The following is a 27,290-nucleotide window of genomic DNA, read 5'->3' on the forward strand; positions in this document are numbered from 1 at the left end:
GGAAAAGGAAAAGGTGGAGCCCAGGAAAACTGAAGTTCCAAGACCAAGGCTGCTGCGATAAATCTTTGTGCCTGCAGAGATTACATATCCTTCTGTCAGTTGTGTCCCACTGGCTAACTGACCTTGACACAAAAAAAAAAAAAATATTGTAGCTACTACTGAGTGCTTATTCTTTCCCTTCCCATCACTTCTCTATTTTTCTCCAGTGGATACTCATTAAGACTGACCAAGTACCACAGACCTCTCTGATTCTGAATCCCTAGCCCTGCATTACTGTCTACTAAAAATACTTCAGTTCCCTTTCTTAGAGTTCACAGATTTACACAAGTTCTTTCCAAAGACTCAATTTCTGAAATTTTGAATTCAAGTCAGTTATTGACATTTCAGAGTCCTCTCAGAAGGTTAATAGAAATCAACAAAAAAGATATGTCCAATATTTAAGGAGGCTGAAAATTGGACAAAGATTTTTGAAAGTAATTCAGAAACTACAGAGAGGGACTAAAAAATTATATGGAAAGTTCAGTTATCCCGAGGGATCAGTTTGTCAGTCTCCTCTTTTAAGAATATTGTTGGGAACTACCCCCAGCTCCTTTGCTCCCTCATTATCAAGGGATCAAATCCACAACCATGAAACCAACTGCTATGTTCATTACTTCCTTTATAAACACACCACAAACATTTGCAGAGGGCGCCCATCCACCTTCCAAGCTCATTCTGAAGGCGTTCAGCATGAACAATTTAAAGCCCACGTTCAAAGTGCCCATCAAACAATGGGATAAGGTCAAGTATTACCTCATCCATTAAAGTTCCCATAAAAACGTACAGAAGAGCGACTGGTCTCCAAAGTTTATTAAAAATCAAAGAATAGAAAACTTTACATAAAAATATGTCAATTTTAGCTTCCACATAGTTGTCCACACAAAAAATTTAAACATGATTTTTTTTTAAACCTGTAGCACATAACCACAGTGATAGCCAGGCCAATTTATTTGGTTCACCATGACTGAAGTGTTACATGATACCACTTTTCAAATGAGTTTTGCTTTAAAATGGACGCTAGTATAAGACACCAACTAAAGCCTTTGAAGGCTCTTTAATGTAGTTATGCTCAATATTGCTAGTGTGTGAAGACTAAGCAGTACAGGCTCATGTAACAGCCCTTAGATATTATTTATGAATCAGCTCACAATTTTTAAAACTTTTCTTTTTTAATTGTGATGAGTCTGGAGCATTAAGACAAACTTTTTGCAAACAGATATGCACTACTGTACTTTGGAATGTTGCCCTCTGTCTCCTCAAGGATCTGTTTGTTTGACAGATTCAGTAATAGCATGAACTACTTCTGCTTCAAAGGCATACAGCATATTAAAAAGCTTCATGCTTGACACCTCATTTTAATATTCAGATATCAGTTTTAAAACCTTCTGTATCTGTACACAGTATAGATGTCCTGTTAACAGGATTCTTCAGTTTTCTCTGCTAGCGGACTTATGTAACTGATCTGTAGTTTTCCATATAGCTTAAGAACTCTCATTAAAAAAAATGGGAAGTCAGAGGGCATGAGATGTGACCTACTCCCAGGACAACTGTGGTGCTTTAAAAACTCAGGGTTAGGCAGGATGTACATTTTTCAAAAAGTTAAAGACAGTGTTTGTCATGGCAATACACACTTGCATAGTATACCTGTATGCATCTGTAAATTAAGTGCCAGCCACTCATACTGTGTACAACACTGGGCTGTGCTCTCCTGCAATACATTAAAAGATACTTCTCGTAATGCTTAGAGCAGCTGAAGTACTTTTTATATATTTGCTCTTAACAGAACTAATGCATACTGCTATACAGATTCCTTAATGGAATCAACATATTTCCTTTCTCCACATTCCTTAAGCCGGGTACCTCTGTTTAATAACGTTGTTTGAATCCAAACATTAACAGGTTACGTTACTAAAATGCATCAAAGCGTGTAGTTCACAGCTTTTTCATCTCCCATCAGGACTTGAACCAACCTTTTTCCCCTCCCTCAAGTTTTACTTCTGATACTACAAACGCTGGATTTGTTGTCTAGTTAAAGGAATAAAATTAAAACTCATTGGTCAGAGCAAGACGACTGATAGAGGTCAGACAATGAGCTAAAAACACAGGGTCAAAATGCTTTGGAGCTTAATACCTTCTTAAAACCGTGAGCCAAATCGCACTTTCATTGTGAATCAAGAAGCCTCAAATATTACCAAATGTCATGTTTGTAACACTGCTCAGACAACCTGCCAAAACTATGAACCCAACTTAGATAATGCAACCTGGGAAAGGATCTGTAAATTAAAAAAAACCTCTTCCCCTTAAATATAACTTATGTGACAATATGAAATTAAATTAAAAATTCCAAGTTATTGCACAAATTATACTTCCAATATTTACAGAGCAAAAAATTCTGAACTTTGAAACAAAAACAGGAGAGCAGCAAATTTACTTTTATGAATTCCCAACTTGATTTGCTGCAAAGAAAAAGAAAATTCCAAGGGGTTGAAGTTTTCTTCACTTCTAAAATAAAAGAAAACGGAACCCACAAAGGAACAGATGTAGCCACAGCAAAAAAAGCCACAGCATTTGTAAATGTCCTTGCAGTTCTATTGTCAGAGCTGCTTCGGCACTGTATGAACCATTGTGGGAAGGCAGAAAACAAACTTCCACATTTAATAAGGCTTCACAGATAAGCACAACTACTTCTTGAAGATGGACTGAACCACCACACAAAGAAACATGCAAAGAAGTCAGCTGCAGATATTTGGCAACACCAATAAAACGATGTGCTGGACGCTGGTCTCCATCCCTCAAGTCGAGTAGCACTCACTCAGTTCGCCTGAACAGGGAAGGTCATTTTGGCATCTGCCATTATCTGCTCAGACTAATAGGCAAACTGTCTCTGTGTTTTTTTCTTCTCCATATATTACGATTGTACTGGTGGTGTCCTCGGTTACCAACTGGTTGCCTCATGCCTCCACTGTTGACAGGGCTGTAGCTGTTGCCTTGGTTATGAGTTCCTTTCATGGAAAACTTCATTCCATTGTGCTGCTAAAAAACACAAGATAAAGCACTCAGTTTAGGCATACGACCAAATGAAACAAAGCACATATTACCAGTGGTATTTCCTCAACATACAAGTCATTCCCACAGAATGCTGCGTGAAGCAACTGATCTTTTCATGCTTGTCTAATTTTAGCTGTGCAAGTCCAATGGCACTAGCAGCTTAATATGTGTTTTCTGAAGTTAATGTCCTGCAAATGAAATGGTGTGGATTTCAAAGCATCCTTAAAACTCTTGGATCTCAGTATGAAATACACTGACTATGCATCACCCTTATAAAAACAGAGACCTTCCACATTAAATACAAATTGTGACAGTCGTGTCTCTATTAGAGGATCTTAGCAAGAGCATGACCAAGTGAGATACTCAGTGAGACTTTCAGAAACACCATGGAGAAATGCAAGGGTGTGATTGTATGAATTGATACATACAAAGCACAAGCCTGCTGTGCCCATGATCTCAGTCCGCTACAGGTAAGACAGCTATGGCTTGTAAGGAGCTTTTAAATCCTATTGGTCTGATTATAGAGCTACATGGCACCCAGATCATACGTCACATCCAGACCAAGGCAAAACAATTAATAATAACAATGGGGGGAATCTCCAACAACTTGGAATAGAAACTGCCAAAAAGGTTTAGTGGCAGCCTGAGTAAGTAATCTAGTACAGGTATCCCTACCACTCAATGGCACGCAGCAAGTTGATTTAATGTGTATGTGCTTAAAAGAGGTACAAGAGTTTCAAAAGATGAAATTGAAACAGACTTCCCAAATACTGATGACTTCAATGCAAGCAACCTTTTCTGATGTCCAACAGCAATAACTCAAGACAGACAACTGACTGCCTTTAACAAAAGTTAATACACTATTTGGTCTACTGTAAGTGGTTAAACATGAACACCACAAAGCTAACATTTGAGGCAACTGCTTAGAATACGAAATACCTGCAGCTACTTTACTAACCTATATTTCTATACAAGTTCGGAGTAGAAAGAAATATGGAACACCAAGCCATCACTACAATTGTGTGCATAAAACCAGAACAGTTATTGAAGATGTAATTCCATAAGCAACATTTTACTGCCAAATTATAATTAGAAGAGACACCGAGCATACAGAAAAACAAACTAGTGAAGACTAACCCAAGGAATAATTAAAGTTAACTGCAGGGTGGTAGAAAACCCTTAAACTGTTTTATAATTTGTAAAGTGTGTCCTACAGCAATCTAATCAACCTTCAACATGCAACTTTGAGACTCTCAAGACAGACATGCTAAGTGCTCTCTCCTCAGACTACCAATGGTAAAATATTTAAGGACAAGCAGAAAAAGGGAACACAAGCTGAGAAACTTTCATTCTTAAGAAAGCCCAGACCTTACTTATTGACTTATGTTGCTAAAATATCTACCAGAAGCTATTTATGAAAATCAACAACATGAAATTAAAAAAAATTTAGAACGCATTTATATTTTTGGCAAGTAGTCCTTTAAGCAAACACACCATCTTGTCACATTCTTGTGCAGTTTTCTAGTTCAGTAAGTGCACATCTGACTGAATTATATAAGCAATTAAGCATCTACATTAAATGAGGTCAAATACTAAAAATGATCCTTCAGTCAAAACATCAAAAACAGCCAGTCATTACAGTTACCCTCAACTATACACTGAAAAAAAGACACAGGAGAACTTTAGTTTTGCTGCTGTAGAACCACAACAAAACTCTGATCAAGGAGCATACAAAGTCTCAGCAAACCTACTCCCTTCAGCTGGAGATGTGAAAAATCTGGCAACTCCATCCTCAATTTAGGGATTCAGGAAAAAAAATTTTGGGGGCAGGAAGGCAAGTCACCACAAGATCAGACCAGCACTACAGCAAGTATGAGAATTAAGCCTATCTACCTGTATCCTAAAAAAGGTCATATCCTTGGTTTGTTCCAAAGGCAATCACACTTCCAAAGAATGATTAAGAAACTAGTCAGAAAGTGATCTCTAGCTTGTCATGAAGCATTCTGCATTGTTTTTTAAGGCTACCAAGATAAAGACTGTCAAACTACCAGAGCAGAATCTGAATCCATCTCTTATGACTCATCAGTTGAGAGCAGGAATTTAACTCGGGGACCTCTTAAGTCAGAGACAATGCCTTTATATTTACTAGTTCTCACCTAGATACTGTCCCCTAGTTTGTTCAGATTTTTGAAACTAGTAAGCTTTTAGCATCCTGTACTATGGCATTTCACAGCTTAAGTGAGCATCATGTGTAATTTGAACCTACTCTCTGATGATTTTTCAGTTCTTGGAGTAATTAATTTCTTGTCGTTCTGCTCTCTGACTTTTCCATTTACTGCTGATGACTGCAGAGACCCAGATCATACCTCCTAATTTGCTTCTCCAGGTTAAACAATTCCATGTTTGACCATTCTTACCATACTTCCCTATTCTTTTTCCATTTGTATTCTAACTTTCTTCTGATGTAGGAGGTAAAATTTTACTCAATGTTCAGATGGGGGTTGTACATGGATTTTTATATGATGTTTTCATTTCTGCTCTTTATTCCTAATAATATCTGAAATTTGGTTTGACACTCAATTCTCAGTAGGGAATCAAGAAAACATTATCAAAGCAGTTTTCTACAAAAACTTCAAGATCTCATCTTTGCAAGAAACTGTCAGCCCAGGGTCTAACACTCTCTACAAAGTTTCAAGTATTTCTCTCCCTCCTGGATGCATCACCTTGAAAGGTTCTTCTGCACCCCTGCTCAGCTGGCCCTGACGGAGCTTAGCAACATTAGCAAACTTAGCCATGCTTCACCCATTGCCTTTCAGATGTTAGGCAGCACGAGACCCAGCACAAACTCCTGCAGGGCTTTCCTGGTGAACTCCATTTACTACAAAAATTGAATCTTTGTTTCTTATCTTTTAACTAGTTAATTGTTTACAAGAGGACACACATCTTTCACTTAGTTTCTTTCAGAATCTTTCATAAAAGAAATTAACTTCATATCTTTTGGATATCCCAAGAGGCTGCATCAAACAGCTTTCTCTTGTCCACACGCTTTTGGATATTCACATGCTCAGGACTTCCATAATCGCTGAGAAATGGCACATCTGTAAGCAGATGATGGCTGGAGAGAGATCAGATAATCAAAAAAGAAAGCCCTTCATCTGTGATACAACAGACAAATCTTTGGTTTAGATGTTTTGACTTCTTCAGATCTATTACTCTTGATAGAATAATCTCCTCTCCCATCACAGAGCTATTGATTCAACAACTGAGTGGTAGAACTGGTTGTTTGGGTTTGGGTTTTTTTTTTTTTTTGACAAGCCTGTTGAATTTGATTGTCTGCAAATAAAAGCTGCTAGATCTGGAAGCAAAACTAAAAAATTGCATTTAAGACAAGCTGTGGGGGTGATGCAGGGGGGTGGTGGAATTCTGTATCACATATCAGGTTAAAAAAGTTTCCAGATATTTTAACAGAAATTTAAGAAAGGATGTTCCTGGCCTTTACCCCAAACATCGGGTGGATATTGAAATACCGAGTAACTACTTTCTAAGCAGACAAAACTTTTCTTCTTAAATACTGGCAAATTTACTACACAAAAATGCTGACATTCAAAGGCTGTCAGTATTTTAAAAGAAAATTTATATATAATTGAAAACTTAATATACATCTAAAAATATTTCACAAAGTTATTTTCAATTTCTCACCATAATTCCGAGTTATCTACTTTAGACTTGTAGCAAAATAACATAAAAAATCCCCCAAAACAAAGAAACAAAAACCCCCACACTAAACCATAAAGAACCCTTTTTTATAGGATTTATATTCATTTTCCCACTTTGAGCAAAACATCTGGAAATATACTAAAAAATGCATCTGTCATGTAGGTAAAATTGAACTTCTTGTTCTCTGTGAAATAAATTCACTGTTTTGCAGAGAAACAATAGGCAGTGACCTAACCAACATTTTAGTCATTACTGTACAAGCAATAAATCACATATTAGGCAATGGTTCAACCTAGCCTCATCACTTTAAATTAGCCAACAGGATTCTATGAGATATTTCATAGAATCATAGAATGGTTTGGGTTGGAAGGGACCTTAAAGATCATCTAGTTCCAACCCCCCTGCCATGAGCAGGGACACCTTACACTAGACCAGGTTGCTCAAAGCCTCATCCAACCTGGCATTGAACACTTCCAGGGAGGGGGCATCCACAGCTTCCTTGGGCAACCTGTTCCAGTGTCTCACCACCCTCACAGGAAAGAATTTCTTCCTAATATCTCATCTAAACCTCCCCTCTTCCAGTTTGAAGCCATTTTCGCACTAGCTATTTGTGCATACTCTTAACCTGGTAAGATTTTTAAGTGGTTTAGATTTCTAAGCTAAAGTACAGCCTAAATCAAAATGAGTTCTTACTCAAGTTGTTAACTGGCAGTCTGGGGAAATAAGGCCCAAAGCACTGCAAATATCAAAGATGCTTCCTCTGCTTTTGGGTCCCTTGTTTTGACCTCCTGGCTACTTTCATCTACATCTGAGTTTTAGAAGTTTCTTACCTTCTAACACTAGAGAACAGAAAGACTCAAAGCTACAAGGGAGTAGGTTTTACTGGTCATTCCTGTCTCACCTTACTTTTTCCAGTACCTCCTCCAGTAGCCTGTAACAAAGGGAAGCTTTTGGTTCCCTTCACCTTAACAACAGGTTAGGCAACTATTAGTCTAACCAGTTCAAAGATAAACTCTTACTTGATAGATCAGAGGCCCTAGTCCCCAGAATGAGTGATTGACAGTAGAGACTACCATCATAAACTGAGCATATTTTGAACTATCTTATGGTAAAGAAAATAGAACCTGACACACAAAATAAATACCCGTTTTGATCTTGTCATTAGTCAAGTTTCAAAAATGAGAGACGAGTCAAAACAACACTGTCAGAAGACAGAACTCGTACTGCAACTTCACTACTGTTGTGATGTGGGCCATGAAGTTTTATCTGCATACTTGTCATTAAGGAGAACGAGAGATAATAGTTTCTCTAGAATAGAGCTGAAAATTTTAAACCTTGAAGAGAAATCTTACCTCACTTATATTTCTCACCTTTTTATTTAGAACAAACAAGTATTATTAAAGTAAGGAGACCCAAAACACTTTACCAGTGATGAGCTGATATCACTACAGTACATGTGAAAAAGTCAGTAGAGAAAATGCACATGTGAATATTCAAAACAGTCTCAGTTTGGGAGCAACAATCTGATTAGAGTGACATTACAAGATAAAGGTAGACTATGCAAACAAAAATCAGGTATTACTTCTACATCTCCATACATCTATCTTTTATTTATGGTGGATTTATCTTCCTAGAAACTACTATTCAGATTTTGTGTCATAAAATCATAAAATCATAGTGGTCGAAAAAGACATTTAAGATCGAGTCCAACCATAACTCTAACACTACCAAATGCACCTCTAAACCATGTCCCCAAGTACCTCATCTACCAGTCTTTTAAATACCTCCAGGGATGGTGACTCCACCTCCTCCCTGGGCAGCCTGTTCCAGTGCTGAAGTTTTTCCTAATACCCAGTCTAATCCTCCTCTTGTGCAATTTGAGGCCATTTCCTCCCATTCTATAAGCTGGGAGAAGAGATCAACCCCCACCTCTCTACAACCTCCTTTCAGGTAGCTGTAGAGAGCGATAAGGTCTTCCCCCAGCCTCCTCTTCTCCAGGTTAAACAACCCCAGTTCCCTCAGCTGCTCCTCATAAGACTTGTTCTCCAGGCCCTTCACCAGCTTTGTTGTCCTTCTTTGGACCCAATCCAGCACCTCAATGTCTTTTCTGTAGTGAGGGGCCCAAAACTGAACACAGCATTTGAGGTGCGGCCTCACCAGTGCCGAGTACAGGGGGAGGATCACCTCTCTAGTCTTGCTGGCCACAATGTTTCTGATACAAGCCAGGATGCCATTGGCCTTCTTGGCCACCTGGGCACACTGCTGGCTCATATTCAGCCAGCTATCAATCAACACACCCATGTCCTCCTCTGTCAGGCAGCTCTCCAGCCACTCCTTCCTAACCCTGTAACATTGCATGGGGGTGTTGTGACCCAAAAGCAGGACCCATCACTTGGCCTTACTGAACTTCATGCCATTGGCCTCAGCTCACTGATCCAGCCTGTACAGATCCCTCTGCAGAGCCTTCCTACCCTCAAGCAGATCAACACTGCCACCCAACTTGGTGTCGCCCGCAAACTTCATGAGGGAGCACTCAATCCTCTCATCCAGTCTTTCCTGCAATTCAAAAAGCACTCAGGAAGCAAACATCAAGGTGGCCAGACTTTCATGCAGGCATATAAACACCTAGGCTGGATGTTTACATAGAGACCTGGATATCTATATGGAGGCTGGACGCTGATATGGAGATCTCTGGAGATCATTTAATCCAATCTTCTGTTGTAAACAGAATCAGATTAGGTAATCCAGGGTTTAGTCAAACTGAGTCAGCTTCCATACATGGAGGGATATCACCACATAAAGACTGGCCATAGAAATATATGACAAGTTAGGATGAAAAAATATCTTGAGTACTGTTTTCAGATGAATAGCTTCTGAAAGTCAGACGTATTTTTTTTATTCTCAACATTCTTTAGGAAAGTAAATAAAACATCATTATCTTTTCCTAATTTTGCATGTATTAAATCAAAAACCAAACAATGTTCTGTCATACAAAGAAGATGAGTCTGACATTTAAAATCAAAACTCTTTCCAAAATAGACAGTAGTATTCTCCTTACTTTGAAAATGCACAGACAACAAAAAATATTTCATCCTAAATGAGAGAGCTCTAAATAAAAGATGAGAAGAATGCCATTTGGTTGACTGAAGAAACCTTTAGCACTTAAACACCTTAATAATGCCACTGAAGAAACAAATCAGGTCTCACTTCTAAATTGAAGTTAACATATTAAAAACTCTGAAGCATCACACTATACTAAGGTAATTTAGCATATTTGTACATTTGGCTAGTTGATGACACCTGAATTCTTAGAAATACTTGGTAAATATTTGGTGGACCAGAGTTCAGCCTTGACATGAATTAAAATGTACCTTTACAAATCTATCTTTCATTGAAGTGAGCAACACTTAACCACTTGCACTCATCTTTTTTTTACTTAAGCCCCTGACCACTGTTATTTTTATTTCCAGCACTGCTAAACTTTGAGGAATTACTCCAGGGATACTAGCAGTACCATCATTACCAGTGAGACAAAGCGACACCCTTAACAATTGTTCTGGGTAAGAGCTAACTGAAGCAAAGTAATTTTAGTCAGTGAAGTGCCTGTAAAGCAATATAAAAAAAGCAGATCATAAGTTTAAGTGTCTGGCCTTATATGGCCAAATATAAAAGAATCTGAAAAACAAACTACAAGTTCTTCTAAGAGTTATTTAGACTGTGGTATTTCAGCACTGACATTAAGGTTTCACTCCCTAGTTTTCTCCTGTACTTCACACCTGAGCCAGTGAATGCTGCTATGAAATTTTCAATGAACATACTCATAATCAGACACCACTCATCTAAATGGTCTTCAGTGGAGGTTTTCTCTGACACGCTGGAAGCCAGTGCAGCAAAAGGACTGGTGCTTACTCGCTGTAGATACTTTTGAATCAAAAGACCACTCTTCGGGGAAAAAAAACCCCACATTTTAAAAAGTAAAAGAAGGGAGTTTGTCTGACCTAAGCAACATGAAGTTTCTTCTGTCTTCATTGGTGACTAAGTGACCAGCAATCCAAGGAAGAACAAACTGAACTTATTTCACCCCAAACTAACAACAAGGAAAGTAGTTCTTTCTTCTCCATGGAAAGTCACCAAGCAATTTCCACTCTCTCTGCTCACCTGGACATGCATGCCAATAGCTGTTTTTCTGTTTATTCCAGTGGGCAGCACTGGTTCATAAACTGTTCCGCTCTCCCAAGTGAAATTTCAAACTGCTTGTCAGCAAAGCAGACAAATGATTACCATGGAAAAATAATTATGATGATTCCAAAAAGCATGCAGGCCTGTATCAGGAGTTTAATTAGTCCCTGAACTACCTGGAAATTCTCCAATTAATTAGGCAGGATGTAAACAGAATTGGTAATCGCACAAAAAATAAAGTATTAGGAAGCTCTAATGACAGAGAATTTGCCTAGAAGGCTGCAAGTAGTTCAAAATGCAATTAGTGCTCTTGACATTGGCATCTCCAGCTTTTGAGGGTAGTACTGGGCACACAGGTACAGCTTCCAGGCTGAACTAAGGCAGAGAAAGTTGCCAAGGAAAAGGCTGAAGACACCATGCAGACAAATTAAGCCTTTTCAAAGATTTTTTGAATATGAAAGAACATTTGCAGTTAAGAAAAAGACTTGCACACGTTCAAGTCTATCACAGTAGGAGTCTCTGAGCAAGCAAACTGTGCCCATTAAAAGTTATAAACTAGTATGGTCTTAAGTTACATCAACTGCCAAAAGAAAGCCATCAACTTAATCTAGCTCAGAAAGCTGCAAATGAAAAGAAGACATTTACAGTATTCTAGGTAGAACGATTTCATTTCCCACTTCTGATTTGGTCATAATCCTTATCAAAAAGGATCATTTCTACTTCACAAAAGGTAAGCTTTTGGTAAATTCAATGCTGAAAAACCATCAATCCCATTTCTGAACTGTAGATAGCAAGAAATTTATCTGATTTAACATAAATCTCAAAGGCACATCTTTGAAAATGTCAAGCAAAAGGGACGGAAAAATTCTCAATTTTAAATACATATATATTGTACAAACTACTAAAAGAGCAGTTAACAAGTACTGGAAAGGACAGCCAAGTAACAGAAAAAGTGCTACAAAGCAGTTTTCCAAGATTCAAAATTCCAACAGAGATCCAAAACTCATGGAACACATTGCCTCTTCACAACTGAGGCAAAAACTCCAGATGACAACTTGTTTTGTATGAAGAACTGCATGTCTCCAAACTGGATTATTTTTTTGTGTAATTTTGATGAAGTTAAGTTCCAAAGTACCTCTTCTGGAAAAGCAGAGTTGCTAAGGAAAAGAATAAACTAGACTAAGTTTCTATTTTAGATTGTTTAAGTTAAAATAGCTATCCAGTTTTATTTTAAACAAATTCCAAAAGCTTCAGACTGTACACTAGCACGTGAATACTCAACTGCAGACACTAAAATAGCAATATATTGTCCTATTAGCTTCTCACTGATAGAAAACATTTCCTGTGCTGTTAACATTTGTTAACATTTCCAGCAGATAAGCTGTTTTTGCCTAGGTAAGATTCAGCAGTAGGGTAGGACAGGTAAAGGGGGAGAGAGGGGAGGAGGAATCTATGTAATCACCTAGAAGATTAAAACAAAAAGCATACCCCGAGGTACAACTGGGGCTTGGTAGATGACTGAGGATTGCACAGGTAGCTGGGAAGAGCAAGTGATAACAGCTTTCAAAGATGGTGCCCCTTCCACACTAACCTGCCTGCAAGGAAAGAGTAGAACACCTGCAGTATGCAAAGGGAAAGTAGCCTGGTCTAAATGAAAAAGGTCTGAAAAACATTTCAGTGAAGTGCCTAAAACAAGCACTTGTGTAGTAACTATGAAGAATTTGGGCATCAAGCTATACCATGCCCTAAGTCACTGCTGACATTAATGAACATTGAAAATTATGTTCAGATTAAATTTCTTCATTACTCATCTAAAAGTTTCAACGTTTAAAGCACTACCTCTTTTTTAATTCTGAAGTGGCAGTTACCATCTTCAGCCATATAAATCAAACTCACAAGTTGAATGAAAAGTATTCCCTTACATGTCAGGCTCAGAGTATTTTGATCAGCAGCAGTCCAGCTGGAGGTCAGCAGTTAGTGGTATATCCCAAGATCTGATACTAGGGCCAACACTAGTTAACATCTTCGTTAGAGAAGATGGGGAGAGAGTGACCCTCAGCAAGGTTGCAGATTGTACAAAATTGGAAGAAGGGGCTGATACACAAGGTGGCTGTGCTGCATAAAGAGGGACCTAGTCAGGCTGGAGAAATGGGCTGACAGGAATCTCATGAAGTTTGCAAAAGGCAAATGCTAAACTCCGCCTTTGTAAAGGAATAATCCCACACCAGTACCCACTGGGCACTGACCAGCTGGAAAGCAGCTTGGTCCAACGTGACCAGGGGTTCCCAGTGGACAAGTTGAACATGAACTAGCACTATGCCTTTGCATGAAGGAAGGCCAACAGCATCCTGTGCTACAAGAGGAAGAGTATGACTCTAGCAGGTCACGGGAGGTGACTATTTCCCTCTACTTAGCACTGGTGAGGCCACACACAGAGTACTGGGCCCAGGTCTGGGCTCTCCAGCAAGAGAGAGACATGGACATACAGGAGTGAGTCCAATGAAGGTCCATGAAAATAAATAAGGGACTGAAGCATCTGTCATACAAGGAAATGGCAACACAGCTCAGACTCTTTAATCTCAAGAAGAGAGAGCTCAGGAAGGAATTTAAGGATGAGTTTAACTAGTAAGCAGGTATAAAGAAGATGGAGCCAGAATCATCTCATTGGTGCCCAGTAAAAGGACAAGAAGCAATGGGCATAAGCTGAAATACAGAAAACGCTATTTAAATTTACGAAGACAGACTTTTTTACTGGAACAAGTTGATCAGAGCAGTTGGGGAGTCTCCATCCTTGAAGACACTCAGACCCTGACTGGACAAGGCCTTGAGCAATCTGCTGTAGCTGACCCTGGTTTGGGCAGAAGAGTTGGACTAGGTGACTTCCAGAGGCTCCCTCCAACCTCAGCTATTCTGTGATTCTGCAAAATACTTGAACAACCTCAAAGCAGAAACTGAAGCAAATACATCTTGTGCCATGCCCAAAGTGCCAAGGACATGCTGAATCAGATAAAGAAGACAAAGTCACTAAGTCAAAAATATCCTAGCCCTAGATTCCAAAGAACTACAACAGCAGGACTGAGAAAGAAAACATTTTAAGAATCACAGAATGGTAGGGATTGGAGGGGACCTCAGGAGATCATCTAGTCCAACCTCCCTGCCAAAGCAGGTTCCTTACACCAGGTTGCACAGGAGAATCTGACCAGAACTACATTTCAAAGAAACCAATTCATTATTTTGTTATCATAGGCAACTTACAACCCACAACTTGCATTAAAATTCAAGTGAGACAGCTGTTTTGACTAATAGTTTTAAGAATCAAGATCGAGGGACTATTTTCCTGAAGACAGAGGCACTGAGGCTGTAAAAAAACCTGAGGATTTTCCTTCCCTCGTACTATAATGTATACATTAGCTAAAATACTTCAGCCTAGTTGAGTAACATACAGATTCCCTGCACATTCACCTCCCAGCACATTTAAGCACACATTTAATATTTTTGTAAAAATACTTGTACACATGTCTGTAATTTTGTTCTGTATCTTTAAAATGTATTACTGAAAGCCACAAGTGTAGTCAGATCTGTTCTAATAATTCAAAATCAGGACAATTAAACAAGCCTAGATAGATCAGTACTATTTCTTCAGATTAAAAAACTAGCTTACAAGTACACCACCTACATGAAGTTTCTATTTTACGAACAGGAAGTTAAATAGCCTAAAGATCTGCCAATATCCCACTGGTTAGGCACCAGGAATCTCAAATACAACTTAAGGAGTCAGACATCTGACACACTCCCTTCAACTTATTCATAGGTGTCAGTGTGCTACGGAAGGGCTCTTATATTCAGAGATGCAACTCCAACAGCAAACACTTTCCCACCCATTCTTCTCCCCACACTTCTAACATGGCAGATAAATACTTTATGATTACATGAAGTTTAGCACATGCTATATGAAGGTCATCTTCAGAGGTTTTTAGACTGACAGCACAGCGCAAATGATCTACACTTCCGGTTTGACCGCTTTCTCATGAAAAAGTTGCTCCATTTAGGTGGCTCATACCTGATTACTGGCGGCCATTATCAAGGTTCTCGTAGGCGCAGATTGGGGTTTACCACTTGGCATAGGCAATGCAGGTGGTAAACTGGCCATAAGCTGAGTCGGTGCTTGCAGACTGAACTGGTAAACATTAGGAGCTGTGCAAGGTGGTGTATCAGAATCCTTTTGGCAGAGAAAAAGGGGAAAAGAAAAGCAACTTTACAGAAAGTACAGTATATACAGGCTATGCATGTGAAAATGCACCCAAATATCAACTCATGTGAATACTGTAAAATGTAATTATTTTTTTCAATGGTAAAAAAATAAAGTACAAGCCAGCAGTATGTTTATTTTACACATCTAGCAAAAACGTAATTGAACCTGCATCAAGGAGACAATGTCAACAGGTCTACAGCAATCACAGGTCAGTTCCAGTCAGCACAACCTAAAGCCAAACTTGCATCTCTACCAAATCAGAATTAGAAGATGTGAACTAAGGTTGGGGAAAAAGCAGAACAACAGTGACACTGTTAGGCTAGAATTTTAGGTGTCGTGACATAATCAGTCCTCTGAACAGTGTTTTGGATTGTACTTATCTGTATGGCAAAGTTACTCACTGTAATTGTTATAGTCTTCTCCCATTCTACCCAGGAATAGCAAAGTTAGGGCTCCACCTACCAAGAAACAAGGAGATGCTCTGCCAGTCAAGTCTAGTCGCCTACTTCACTGCTACTTAGGAGTTCTGTTCCCCTTGCTTTCCATTGGAAATCTGAATGATAATTCTTCAGGGGAAGCAAGATGGGTGTAGGATTACAGAAAACTGTAATGGAACTGACACTACTGATTACGCTTCCTCCTCCTCCCAGCCTGACCAACAGTAACTACAGATGCATCATAAGCAGAGTCATACTGTGTGCTTGGAGCGCTTGAGACAAGCAGCAAGGAGGCAAGCACAAAGGCAGGGGTTAACAGGAATTACTGAAGGCTGAAAACACCCAACTGCCTTAGTTCTTAAATGAACAATTATTTTCTAAGTTGAGAAAGTTGAAAAGCAAGCTACAACCTTTTGAAACAACTCTGAACACAGATCTTGTAAAACATTTTTCAACATAACACAATGGCAACAGAAAGTAGAAAAAACTACATTTTACTGTTGCTTTTTACCTTGCCCTTAATTCCAAAGTATTCTGAACTTGAAAATAATGGAAAAAAAAGTTACTCTTTGTCCCAAAACCAGTGTTTTTTACCATTCTCATCCATCTGGCTCAAAGCATAGCAAGAGATGAGACTTGGCCTATTAGTAATTTAGGAATTACCAAATTAAAAGACATTATTGGCTCAGATCATTAAGGATCTCTTCCGCTAAAGTAATTCCTGAAGTGTTCTATTGCTCTTTCTCTAAAGATTAATTGCCTGGAAGGAAAAACTTTTCACTTAAACTAAGCAGACTTTAAATAGACCTCCAGCACTACTAACTTTCTACCACATGGACTTGCTTTCCAAATTAGATTTTTTGGCTAGAGAATAGTCTGTCTAGGAAATTATTTTCAAGAACAGAAACAATAAAATATTGTAAAGCTTTTCTTGGGGAAAGGAGAAGATCATTTAAGAGAGACTGACGGTTATGAATATTGAGCAGCTCAAGCAATAAACTACCAGAAAGGCAAACGTGCATCCTAGTTGAAGTAAATACCCACAGCAGAAACAGTCCTCAATAAAACTGTCAGCCATTGGAACAATCACTCCTTTATTGACTCATATAAAGCTGTGCTTACAAAAAATAAGTTCTAGAAAGAAAGGAGCTCTCCTACTAGGTCGACTAGTGGTAAAAGTTACAGTATGCCTTTGTGAAGTAGTTTCAGATACTTGCATCAGAAATTCACTAGAGACAGACCATACTGGTAATAGGAATCTGTGCAGAAACTTAAGTCTTATTTATGAGCTCAGATGTTTACCATTTAATAAGTATGTTCACAGTGGACAACTACATGCTGTAGCAGTGATAAAAAAATTAAGCTCAGTTATATGCACATGCAAAGCTGACTGCCTGGATGAGATGGCGTTTTTCTCCTTTGCCCAATCCTACAATATTAGCTACAGGAACACACCAAGGACCCTACAAAGATTAAGCTGATACATTCTTAACTAAGTAGGTGGTAGAGTCAGACACACAGGTAAGAACTCTTTAGACACTGTCATTCTTAAAAAAAAAAAAAGAGGGAAAAATAAAGAGGGGGTAGTCATGTTTGAACAGACAACTTCAGAAGTCACCATGAGTAGTCCGATGGGAGGAAGAGGGACCTTACTGTCACCTTCACAAACCTGACCAAAGAATAGCTTTAGTCTCTCCAACCAAAGAATCTCCCCTTTCTCTTCTGCGTAGATACAATTAGGTCCCCTGAAGATTCACATACCTAACCTAGATGGGACACTTGCCATTTATAAGATTTCTTAGGGGTTTTGTGGAACAAAAAGTTAACTCCAGAATGGAAGCTGAAGCAGATGGAAGAGAAAAGGAAGCCATGGTTTAAGTGAGACTAGATACATTTCAGTACAAGGAAGCTTGTATTGCTTTATTTTCATTTTATAATAGGTATGTTCTTCTGTCTCAATGTTATTTACTGATAGGTATCTCATACAAGTAGATTGCATACCTCTTCTGAGATGATCCTGGATTGCTGACAGGATTACTGTATGGAGTTGATATGCTAACTTCACACCAGCATCAAAATCCTTTTGTGAAGGAGAGCATCACCTTTCTTCCTCAAACCGAAAAGTTAACCTCAGTGATGAAAAAACTGAGCCTAATGTGAACAAAACTTATTTTCCACAAGCACTGCCCCTACACTGAGGGATTAAATCTTACTGGGTCTTCTGGACAGGATTTTTAAGTGTAATGTGCAAACCTAAAGCATTACAGAAGCTCAGAAGACCTACAATTAAGTAAATGCATACAGGTAATACTCTGATACTTTATATTCATGTTTGGAAGACAAAAGCTCTGACTCTTACAAGGGTAAGGGCTACAGAAGTCATGTTGTAAAAAGATTAATGTAAAATAAAAGGGTAAAATCCCTCAATTGATTTTAGCAAATAATCTAGGGATAAAGCAACAATGACTGCACTAAGTGCCAAGATAAATTCCTAATCTCTTGACTACTACTACTATGAATGCCAATCATAGAGTCCCTCATCCTGCAAGGAAAGTATCATCTAATGAGATGCTTTTGGAAATAAAGAGGGCCTGCCAGACACAGGTTTATCCTGCTAGGAAGTTTCCATTTTAAAACATACTCTTTAAATCAGTTTCCACTTCCATAGTAAAAACTTAGTACCCGGAAGGAAGACTTCTACTATTCATAGACTTGATTACCAAGGACTCTTTAATTTACCTTAATGTTGTAAAGAAGATTAAGTATGGAAGAGACCTAGAAACTCAAGTGTTACTGATGAACTCTCATCCAACTGCAAATTTTGCTTGAGAAATGGGAACCCCTAGCCTTCTGTCTAGACAGAAATAATGAGACACTGCAGTCATATGAAAGATGAAGAGCTGAAGCAATCTTACAATCCAAACTTCTCTTCCTGACACCAGAAGATAACAAATAAATCCTTTACTGTTCTGCAAAATGCATCTCCTATTACAGGAAGTCCCAGCACCTTATCAGCAAGAGAATATTTACTCACTAGAAGCTCCTTACTAACTAACTGGGTCTGATCGTAAGAGCTTATTTCAATTCCATTAATAACTGAAGGCTTAAGATACAAGGTAAACTGCACTGGTACATTCATCCATCAAGACAATAGTTCAGTTTCCACAAATTTCGTGGGCGCTCAATTATGTTCATAAGTTTCCTTTCCATTATTCTAAATGCAGGAAAAAGTGGTGCTTTCTGCTTTGTTTCATGATGTAGTCAATTGAGAAATTTCAATTGACTGACAACAGCTACCATTTTAGAGCTTCCAATTTCTAAGACTTTAAAAAAAAAAAAAAAAAGCTGGAGTGGCCTGAGAAGATTAATTCACCATTCCAGTCTGTTTAAGTTTGGGCCCAGTGGTAAAAGAGTAACTATCCTAGAAGTCAGTATTCAGAAATCAAAACTTAAACAACAGAATGCAAGTTTCTTGTGAATGTGACAGATTCGGGTTCTTACACCCCACTCCCCCAAGGATGAACTACAGAGGCCTTCACAAAAGGATTCTTACTGTTACCATTTTCCAATCTTCTTCCTCTAATTAAACATTTTTTTTCTTTTCCACAACTTTCGGTAGCTGGAAGCTGTGAGAGAACAATGCAAGACCTTCAGTAAAAACTGCATTCCATTTTTTAAAGCAAAGAACTGAAAATACTGAGAAAATTGTTGTTTATAGTTAACACTTTACACCACAGATTTACTACACAGATTTTTTTTTTCACGTGCTCCTCTCCTTTCTTACAATTAAAGTGATTTAACAGATAACTGCTGCCTGTCTTACTCCTTCTGCCTCTTTTCCCATTCTGGCCTTCTCCATTATACCTGCACTAGCATTTAACATTATTTTGAGCCAATCCACAGAAACAGTAATCCCCTTTTTACTAGCTTCACCTTCTGAATCAGCTCACCACAGGATTAGGTGAACACCAACACTGAAGAGCAGGAGCAGCTAGTGAACAGAAACATTCCTAGCAAGAGTCAATCCTAACTACTGGATTGACTCAGTAAAAGTGTAAAACCACCCTCCTTGGAGCATAGAGCAACACCAGAAAACTTGAGATATTTCATGTCTGGGGCCACATGCACGTGCATACTCTCAATGCATGCTCTCACTTGAATGGTTTCAGCCTCAGCACACTTAACTCTGCTTGATAAAGCAGCATGCTTCCAAGGTTATTTCAGGGATTACACCCCCTCATCTAATATCTTCCACATGAGCTTGTGCCCTTCCCCCTTTTTGGTAAGTGGAGCCATAACTTTAACTATGGTGTAAACAAAGTAGAATTGAGATGAACAAAATTTCTACTTCTACAGGAGGTTGCAGGGTAGAGAATTTGTATCAATACAGTTGCACCATTTCCATTTGCCAGCCTACAAACAATACAATACACTCTTGAGTAAAACTCAATTGGCCAGTTTTTCTGCCTTTAGGCAACTGCATTACAAAAGGGAAATACCTTGGTCACTGTGCTTACAGGAGGGGATAACTGAAAGAAGACATAAAGGATACACAAGCAAACTGAAAAGTATGTATCCTCCAGAAGCATTAGTGTTCATTTTACATAAAGACAATTATGAATATAATCTAATTAGTATATACCAAGATTAAATACAAGCACAGTACCCCTTTAACCTCAATCTTATTACATCCTGCCAGGCTTGACTGTGGGCTTATTCAATGTTTTATCAATACTCACTGTATTTCAGATAAGCCATCTTAAATAAAAAATGTCTCAGAAGTGTGTCATTTCAAATTTCCTTTGTTACACCTAATACTTTCATTTCACAGGCTTTCAGATAGTCTGTATTGTTAAGAGTACAGTAATATTTTAAGTTAGTTTTTCAAGGACAGCACTGAATTACAGGCCTCATTATGCAAGCTGAACATATACCATATATAATATAAAAATTTAGGTTTTCTTCCATCCTAAAATGGCTTAGGTACCTCTGTTGGTTTTTTTTCAGGGGAGGGAATGTTAAGAGTAAGAGTAATGGTAAGAGTATGACTAGCCTTTGGCATCAGAAAGTAGTCTGAGCCTGACCTTCACAAAATTGTGTGCTTCTCTCCTTATTTCATTGACATCAGAGCAGTAAAATCCAATTCTCCTTGCTGATTTATACATTCCCTCTGTACCCTTTGCTGCTTAAAACAACTTGTTATTAAATAAATTACTTTATAATTTTGTGTTCAAAATTGTGCCTCCTGCAGCTTTGCAGAAATTTATGCTTATTTCAAGTAGATATAGATAAAAGACTGCTCAAGCAACTGAGACAGAAGAACTGAAGGAAAGCATGAGACAGTATAAAACAGCACATGGTCAAAGATATGGGTTAAAAAAACAAAATAAACAAATATGGGACTATATGGTGAAGAGGAAAACAGGCAAAACAGCACTGGAAAAATCTGTTCCCCTCTGGTTCACAGAAACTGTCAGTAATCTGCACAGCAAGAATAGGAGAAAAGAGTAGATTTTTTTTAAAGGATTTGGGGCTTAAACTCTTAAATCCCCCAAATCAAATGTCAATCAAATGCTTTTCCCTGGTAACATCAGGTTGTCTGTGTCTGTGCACTCAGGGCTGCCCACTCCCTTTATTTGGAGACAAACTGGCTGCAAGTCAGCACTTCTGTCTTTTTTCAAAGACTAACAACAATTAAGAGACCTACTTTTCAGAGCACTTGCCTTTATTCGTCCAGGAATGGATAAAGAGTAAAATAGAATCTACATTCTTCTACAAAAAGATAACCAACTATCCATACACATATTTGAATCGTTATTTTGGTCAGGACACGAGACTATTCAGGCATGTAGAAAGAAGAGGAAAAATCTGTGTAGTTCTTGCTGTCAGACTGAGAATTTCATTGGGCCACCCTCTTCTGCCCACACTCCCTACACACACCATTTCATCTGGAACTCTATAAATATATCATAGTCATTAGGACAGATTTAACAAGACTACAAGAGCTGTTACAGTAACTACTCTGAAGTGTCAGATAAGCACATGCCTCACACCTGCTAATTTAAATGTCACTTTTTTAAAGCAATTATCAGGACAAGATATATCATATACTCTATCACCTCTATCTGTGAATAGGGAAGTACAACAGTTCCTGCTAACAAGCTGAAATTCACACTCTGACTAACAGAAAGGAAGAGGAAATGGTGATAACTTCATTAAGCATGTTGAGTTCAAGTACTAAGCCACAATTACTGTAGAGCAAGTAACAGTTCCAAAGTCAGTGGGGATCTTGTACGCATTCAGCAGAATGCTAGGAATAACAAGTATTAGTCTTATCTATTTATAAGTCATATTTATATACTACTCACACAACATAAGTATCCAATCAAAGGACTGAGTATGTAATACTTGAAGACAATGAAAAGGCATGTTCCACAAAACACTTAAGGTACTGCCCTGCATATCCCCTAGCTGATGGGGTCAGAACAGCGAGCAGATCAAGCACTGACACACTGATGAAAGGTCATTAAAAAGCCTGAACAGCAATGGCTACAGCTAAAAATTTCAAGAACACTCTGAAATAACATATTGCAAATCCTAAGAAACTAGAGGTAAATATTGTGTTCTTCCCCAAACTAGACTACACAGGCACTTTGTCTGCTGAAACTTCAACTACCTTGACATGACCGCATGGTCTTGAGAAGACAGAACTCTTCATAAAGTAATCCTGTCATAGAAGCCCAAAAAACACTACCAACAGAAACACTAAGATAAGGTATACGAAATATCTTAGATCCAAACTTCTAACAGACAACTTTGAGATTCTGCACTGGACTAGATACGAGATGGTATATCCATTAGATAACAGAAAAGAGCTTTAAAACTTTCCTATAAGCCATTACATCTGTTACTGATATGCAGGTAGCACTGTCACATAAAATGCTGTGCTTTATCTGGCATAGCAGCATCAAAACTGCAGAGCATGCATCGCACCAGGAATTATACCAGACCAAAATGAGATTGCAAAAACATACCTAGGATTATTCACTTGGCAGGGACTGTTGATCAGGCAGCAGATATTCTCCAGTACTACTCTAGGACTTCCTAAGCTAATAAAAAGCAGCTTTCCACAATGCCTAAGCAACAAGAAATCCAGGTCACCAGTTACAGAGTGCAGATCCAGAACAAAAAAGCACCCAGGAAATAAAGACATTTTCCAGAGGAATTTGGTCACTGCTTAGGTTCTCAGACTGACATCTGCAACTAGACAGAACGAGTCTAGAGAGCTGGGGGCAAACATGGCTCGTTTCATCTGGTTTCAGATTCTCATAACAATCACTTAACTCAGTATGAAGGTTAAAGTGAGATTTCCTAATGCCAGAGGCTTATTTTCTACTGTGGAGCAGTTTGACTCTTGCTCCCAGAGACTAAGAACTCACACATTTTGCACTGTCCTTGATAGCAAAGATATTTATAAAGCATCTTCCATCATTCACTTCAATATTTCTTGGATCATGTGGGAATGTGCAATATTTTGCAACTTACCTGTTTGCATGAGTAAGTGAAGAATGCATACTGCTGCTTTGTCACGGCAGCAGGTGGCATTTTAAATACCTGCACTGCAGAATACTTCATTGAGAAAAGACTTACTACATAGATCAGTTTGATAATTAACAGAATGTAGAAAAATGTATGCATAGTCAGATACATCCTGATGATCCATAGCTTTCTTTCCATGTATTCCTTAGTTTGCTCCTGATCACTAATATTTATATTCTTCACAGAACTGAGGTAATAGGGCAGGTACTTCAGTACTCAGTATTTTGCAAGGAACTACATTAGAAATGCCAGTGAGGGGGACAGAGCTCTGTAGTGACACGTACAGTAAGACAAACCCATAAACTGAACAGTGATCTCACTGATAGTAATAGTGATACCAGAAGACAGATTCCTCTTCTACACAGTCTTTGATCCAAGATTTACTGGTCCTTACGAAAGCTTTCTTTTATTTTGCAGTTTGCTAGGACACTTATAAAAGGCAGTACAACTAGAATTTCATCAGCCAGATAGTGCTAGCATAAGACATTTTGTAGGTAGCTTTGCTGCCTTGGAAAATCCACTAAATTATTTAGTCTCAATAGATCCAGCTTTTAGTTTTGGGCTGTGTAGACACTGGCCCAGAAGTGTGCTCCCCTGCAAGATGGTCCTGGACCCGCAGAGATGAAAGCAATCATGCCTCAGAATTTGAGGCAGTGTACTGAGCATCTACATCTAAAATATCCAGGGAAAAAGAAGGCTGTCCTTGAAGGCAGCTCTCTTATTCCTCAGTGGTACACAAGTTCTCATCTTCAAAAGGTTACCATCAGTATGGACCTCAAAGGAAGCGAAGTAGCAGCAGGAAACAGGTTGGTAACTTTAAGCTCTTATATCCCTACATTTCGACACTTCTGAGTAAGTACAGCAGAGGCTGACTTCTAAGTGTTAGCTCTGGTTTATGCCGATCTGGTCTCCAGAAAAACCTGCTCCTTTCTATTGTTCTGTTCTCTTGCTACTGGAACAAATCTATAACCATCTCTGAAGTTCCCATAAGTCAGAGACACCAGGAGCCCTGTCTATTCAGCTGCTGAGGTATATTTACAGAATAATGCAAAAATCTGTAATGCTCCCAGAACTTCAGGGAAGCAAATCTTTAAAAACCATACAGCTTGCTGTATTACAACCAACTAAGCTAACTGCTATTACAACCAACTGTTAAACTCTAGAGTTTAATAAAAAATCTAGGATCCCTATGAGCAATACTGCGCTGCTTCAACAATGCTTGCATACTTAATACATACTGCCACTGTTGCTTCCAGGACATACTGACGAATACGTGCAGGGCCTCCAAACTTATGACTGGTGTACAGTGATGTGATGACTTCAGAATACAGCTAACTTCTGTTCTAGAGTGGACAGCTGGAATATTTGACCTTCAGTAGAAGTCAAGCCACAAGTTGCCAAGCTTATTTCCTCTTCCTCAACATATGTAAATTGACTTCTGTTACATTGGTAGGCAGAGCTCAGAAAGGTCAAGGTGAAGCTGATTGTTATTACCAGCAAAACTTTAGCCATAAACTGAAAAGCAAGTATACTATCAAGTCTCTCTAATTTGACAGCTAGGATCCTGTAGTTGATACACAGGAAAAGATACTCTAAAGTCATGCAAAATACATCTCCAGAAACAGTGTCTTGATGCAGACCTTGTGCTTAAGGTTAATAGTGACATCACAGGGATGAGTATTTTGCTATTAAAATAAAACCTTAATTATTGGTAAGAGATCAGCAAACTGTTGATCTAGGATCTTCCCATCTCCTGTATTTTCCTTATAATCTTTATCTTGCTTTCAGTCTTCAGCCATCAGAGAAGTTCAGAAGATTTAACTTTAAATGAATACAGAATAATTCCTGAAGAACAATCCTTCCACAAGATCAGTGTTAACATTACATATATTTCTACAGGCATGAGATATATTATATTCATATTCCCTTGTTCTGAAGCTGCTACCAGAGCTCACTGCATCATACCTACTTGCAGCACATCAGAAGTTTTGCCACACCCACACTAGATGTTCCTTTGCTGGAACCTGGGCATAGTGCTATGCCAGATCATGCCAGATAGCCTCTTCAGCAGAACAGGTTTCTCTTCCTGAATCACGTGCAGCTCAGGACTGCTCAACCAGAACTTGCACATCCTCACATATCCAAGTGTGAGTAGGATGAACTCGTGAACTATCTGTCAGAAACCTGCCATTCCATACCAAATAAAGATAACGTGCTGGCAGTCTACTAAAGACATAATACCAATAAATGATAGATGGGGTCTATCACAAGCACATAGGTATAAGGCTTTTAATTTTTTTAAAAAGGGCAGCATTTCCATTTACTTTGTGAATGCCCAAACTCATTGTGGGTCTTTTTTCTTGAAAGTTTCCTTTTCACTTTTCATTAATTTCTCTAGTATCAGGCAATTAAGTTTCATCTTCAATGTCAAGCAAATGGGAGTAAGGAGAGGTCATAACCACTCACCACCCATTATGTTGAAAATGCACAATACTAAGAAAATATTTGCATTTCCTCATAAAATTTACTACAGTAATACCTTTCTCACTGACATTCTCAAGCCAGGAACATGGCTAGTAGTATCCCTAGCAAGCATCATGCTGTTCTTTTTCCATTAGCCAGATGGTGCAACTAAAGCATTCACCATATTTACTAGAGGTGGGAGTGAAAAGACAATTCAACACAGAAAATTCGGTAGCATAAAGGAATTACAGAAAGTAATCAGAACATACAAAGAAGGTGATTGTCCCTCAAAAGTTATTAAATTTTTATTGAATACAATTCCCAACCTTTAATTCCATATTTGACCAGTTTTTGAAAGCAATCAAGAAACAGGTACTTGGACCTCTCTTGGCATCATCCAGTTATTCACTACTGTAGTTAACCGGATATTGCATCTTGTTCCAGTCAATACCTCTGCCTAGCACAGAATGCTTCAGTGATTTATAATGAGCACCTCAAGCCATGCAGTGCAGTTTTGTGCTTTATAATCTGCACTGCCCAATTCTGTGTTAAGTCCATACCAAAACACCTTACAGAATCTTAAAGGTCTGGGGAGATACCTAAAGAGACTAGAGCCGCCTCTTCCAGAAAGTTACAATAAAGCCCAGCAATTACTCTCAAATTGCACTTTCAAACAAGGAAGCTGACATCAATACTTTACATATGAGGGCCCAGTTACCATTAAAACATGAACTGACTGCTTGGCTGAAAACAGTAAGGAATATTATTTACCTTCACAGCACGATATGATGCTCATGTTCAATTTGGGGTGTGGGGAAAAAGGACCAGAATTTGACAATGGGAGATTTTGCTTGATGGGAAGATTTATGAAGATATACATCTAGTCTTCTTAATTAGCTACTGTTAACTTAGGTTTTTATTTTTTATTACATCTAACTACTACCACAAAGAGTACCGAAGGTTTAGGATGGAATTAAGACCCATTTAATTTAATGAAAAAATATTTTATATCAGTAATTTTTCTGAGCAGGGGAAGCTACTAATTTGCTGTAGCAGCTTAGAGAGAGTCTGTCACATTAACTGCTGTCGTATAAATTGAGGCTTTGAAAAATATGACAAACTCTTCTTATTAGTTTAACCCATTAAAAGAAAAAGCTTACAATGTCACTGCCGGAGAGCGATGACACAGAAGAGGCAGATGAGCCAGAGGATAACTGTTGTGTACCAGCCAATGACAAAGCCAAGCGCTGGTTGTAAGATGGTTCAGAGTCTCTGTTCTGTTGCTGTTCCCCATTGCACGGAGATATCTGGTCTCTTATTTTCAACCTATTATCTGTTAACAGAAAACATTAAGCATCATTTAAGAGCACACAATACAAACTCACGGGCCTTGAAGTCTAAGAAGAGCTGCAGTTTAACAAGCTAATTGAAAAACAGGCTCAGAGAAAACTAGTCTTGGGTTAGAAAGTTACAAATTCCTTTTATTTTTTTTCCTACATATCTGAAAGTGATTAATTTCAAGGCATGAGTTTTGAATTACATCAAATTCAAGAAAA

General features: G+C 38.5%; 1 protein-coding gene across 1 annotated transcript in view; it reads right to left on the reverse strand.

The window, feature by feature from the left end:
• Nucleotides 1-833: 833 nt before the first annotated feature.
• Nucleotides 834-27,290, reverse strand: part of TENT4A (terminal nucleotidyltransferase 4A) — a 47,653-nt gene continuing 21,196 nt past the window's right edge. Inside the window, exons 9-10 of the mRNA XM_010172589.1 lie at nucleotides 26,895-27,067; nucleotides 834-3,072 (exon numbers count right to left, since the gene is read on the reverse strand). Of these exons, the coding sequence (XP_010170891.1) occupies nucleotides 2,893-3,072; nucleotides 26,895-27,067 (353 nt within the window). The 3' untranslated portion in view covers nucleotides 834-2,892. The remainder of the gene's footprint in view (nucleotides 3,073-26,894; nucleotides 27,068-27,290) is intronic.

Source organism: Antrostomus carolinensis, unplaced genomic scaffold (assembly GCF_000700745.2).
Source record: "Antrostomus carolinensis isolate BGI_N321 unplaced genomic scaffold, ASM70074v2 scaffold1390, whole genome shotgun sequence".
NCBI classification, from domain to species: Eukaryota; Metazoa; Chordata; class Aves; order Caprimulgiformes; family Caprimulgidae; genus Antrostomus; species Antrostomus carolinensis.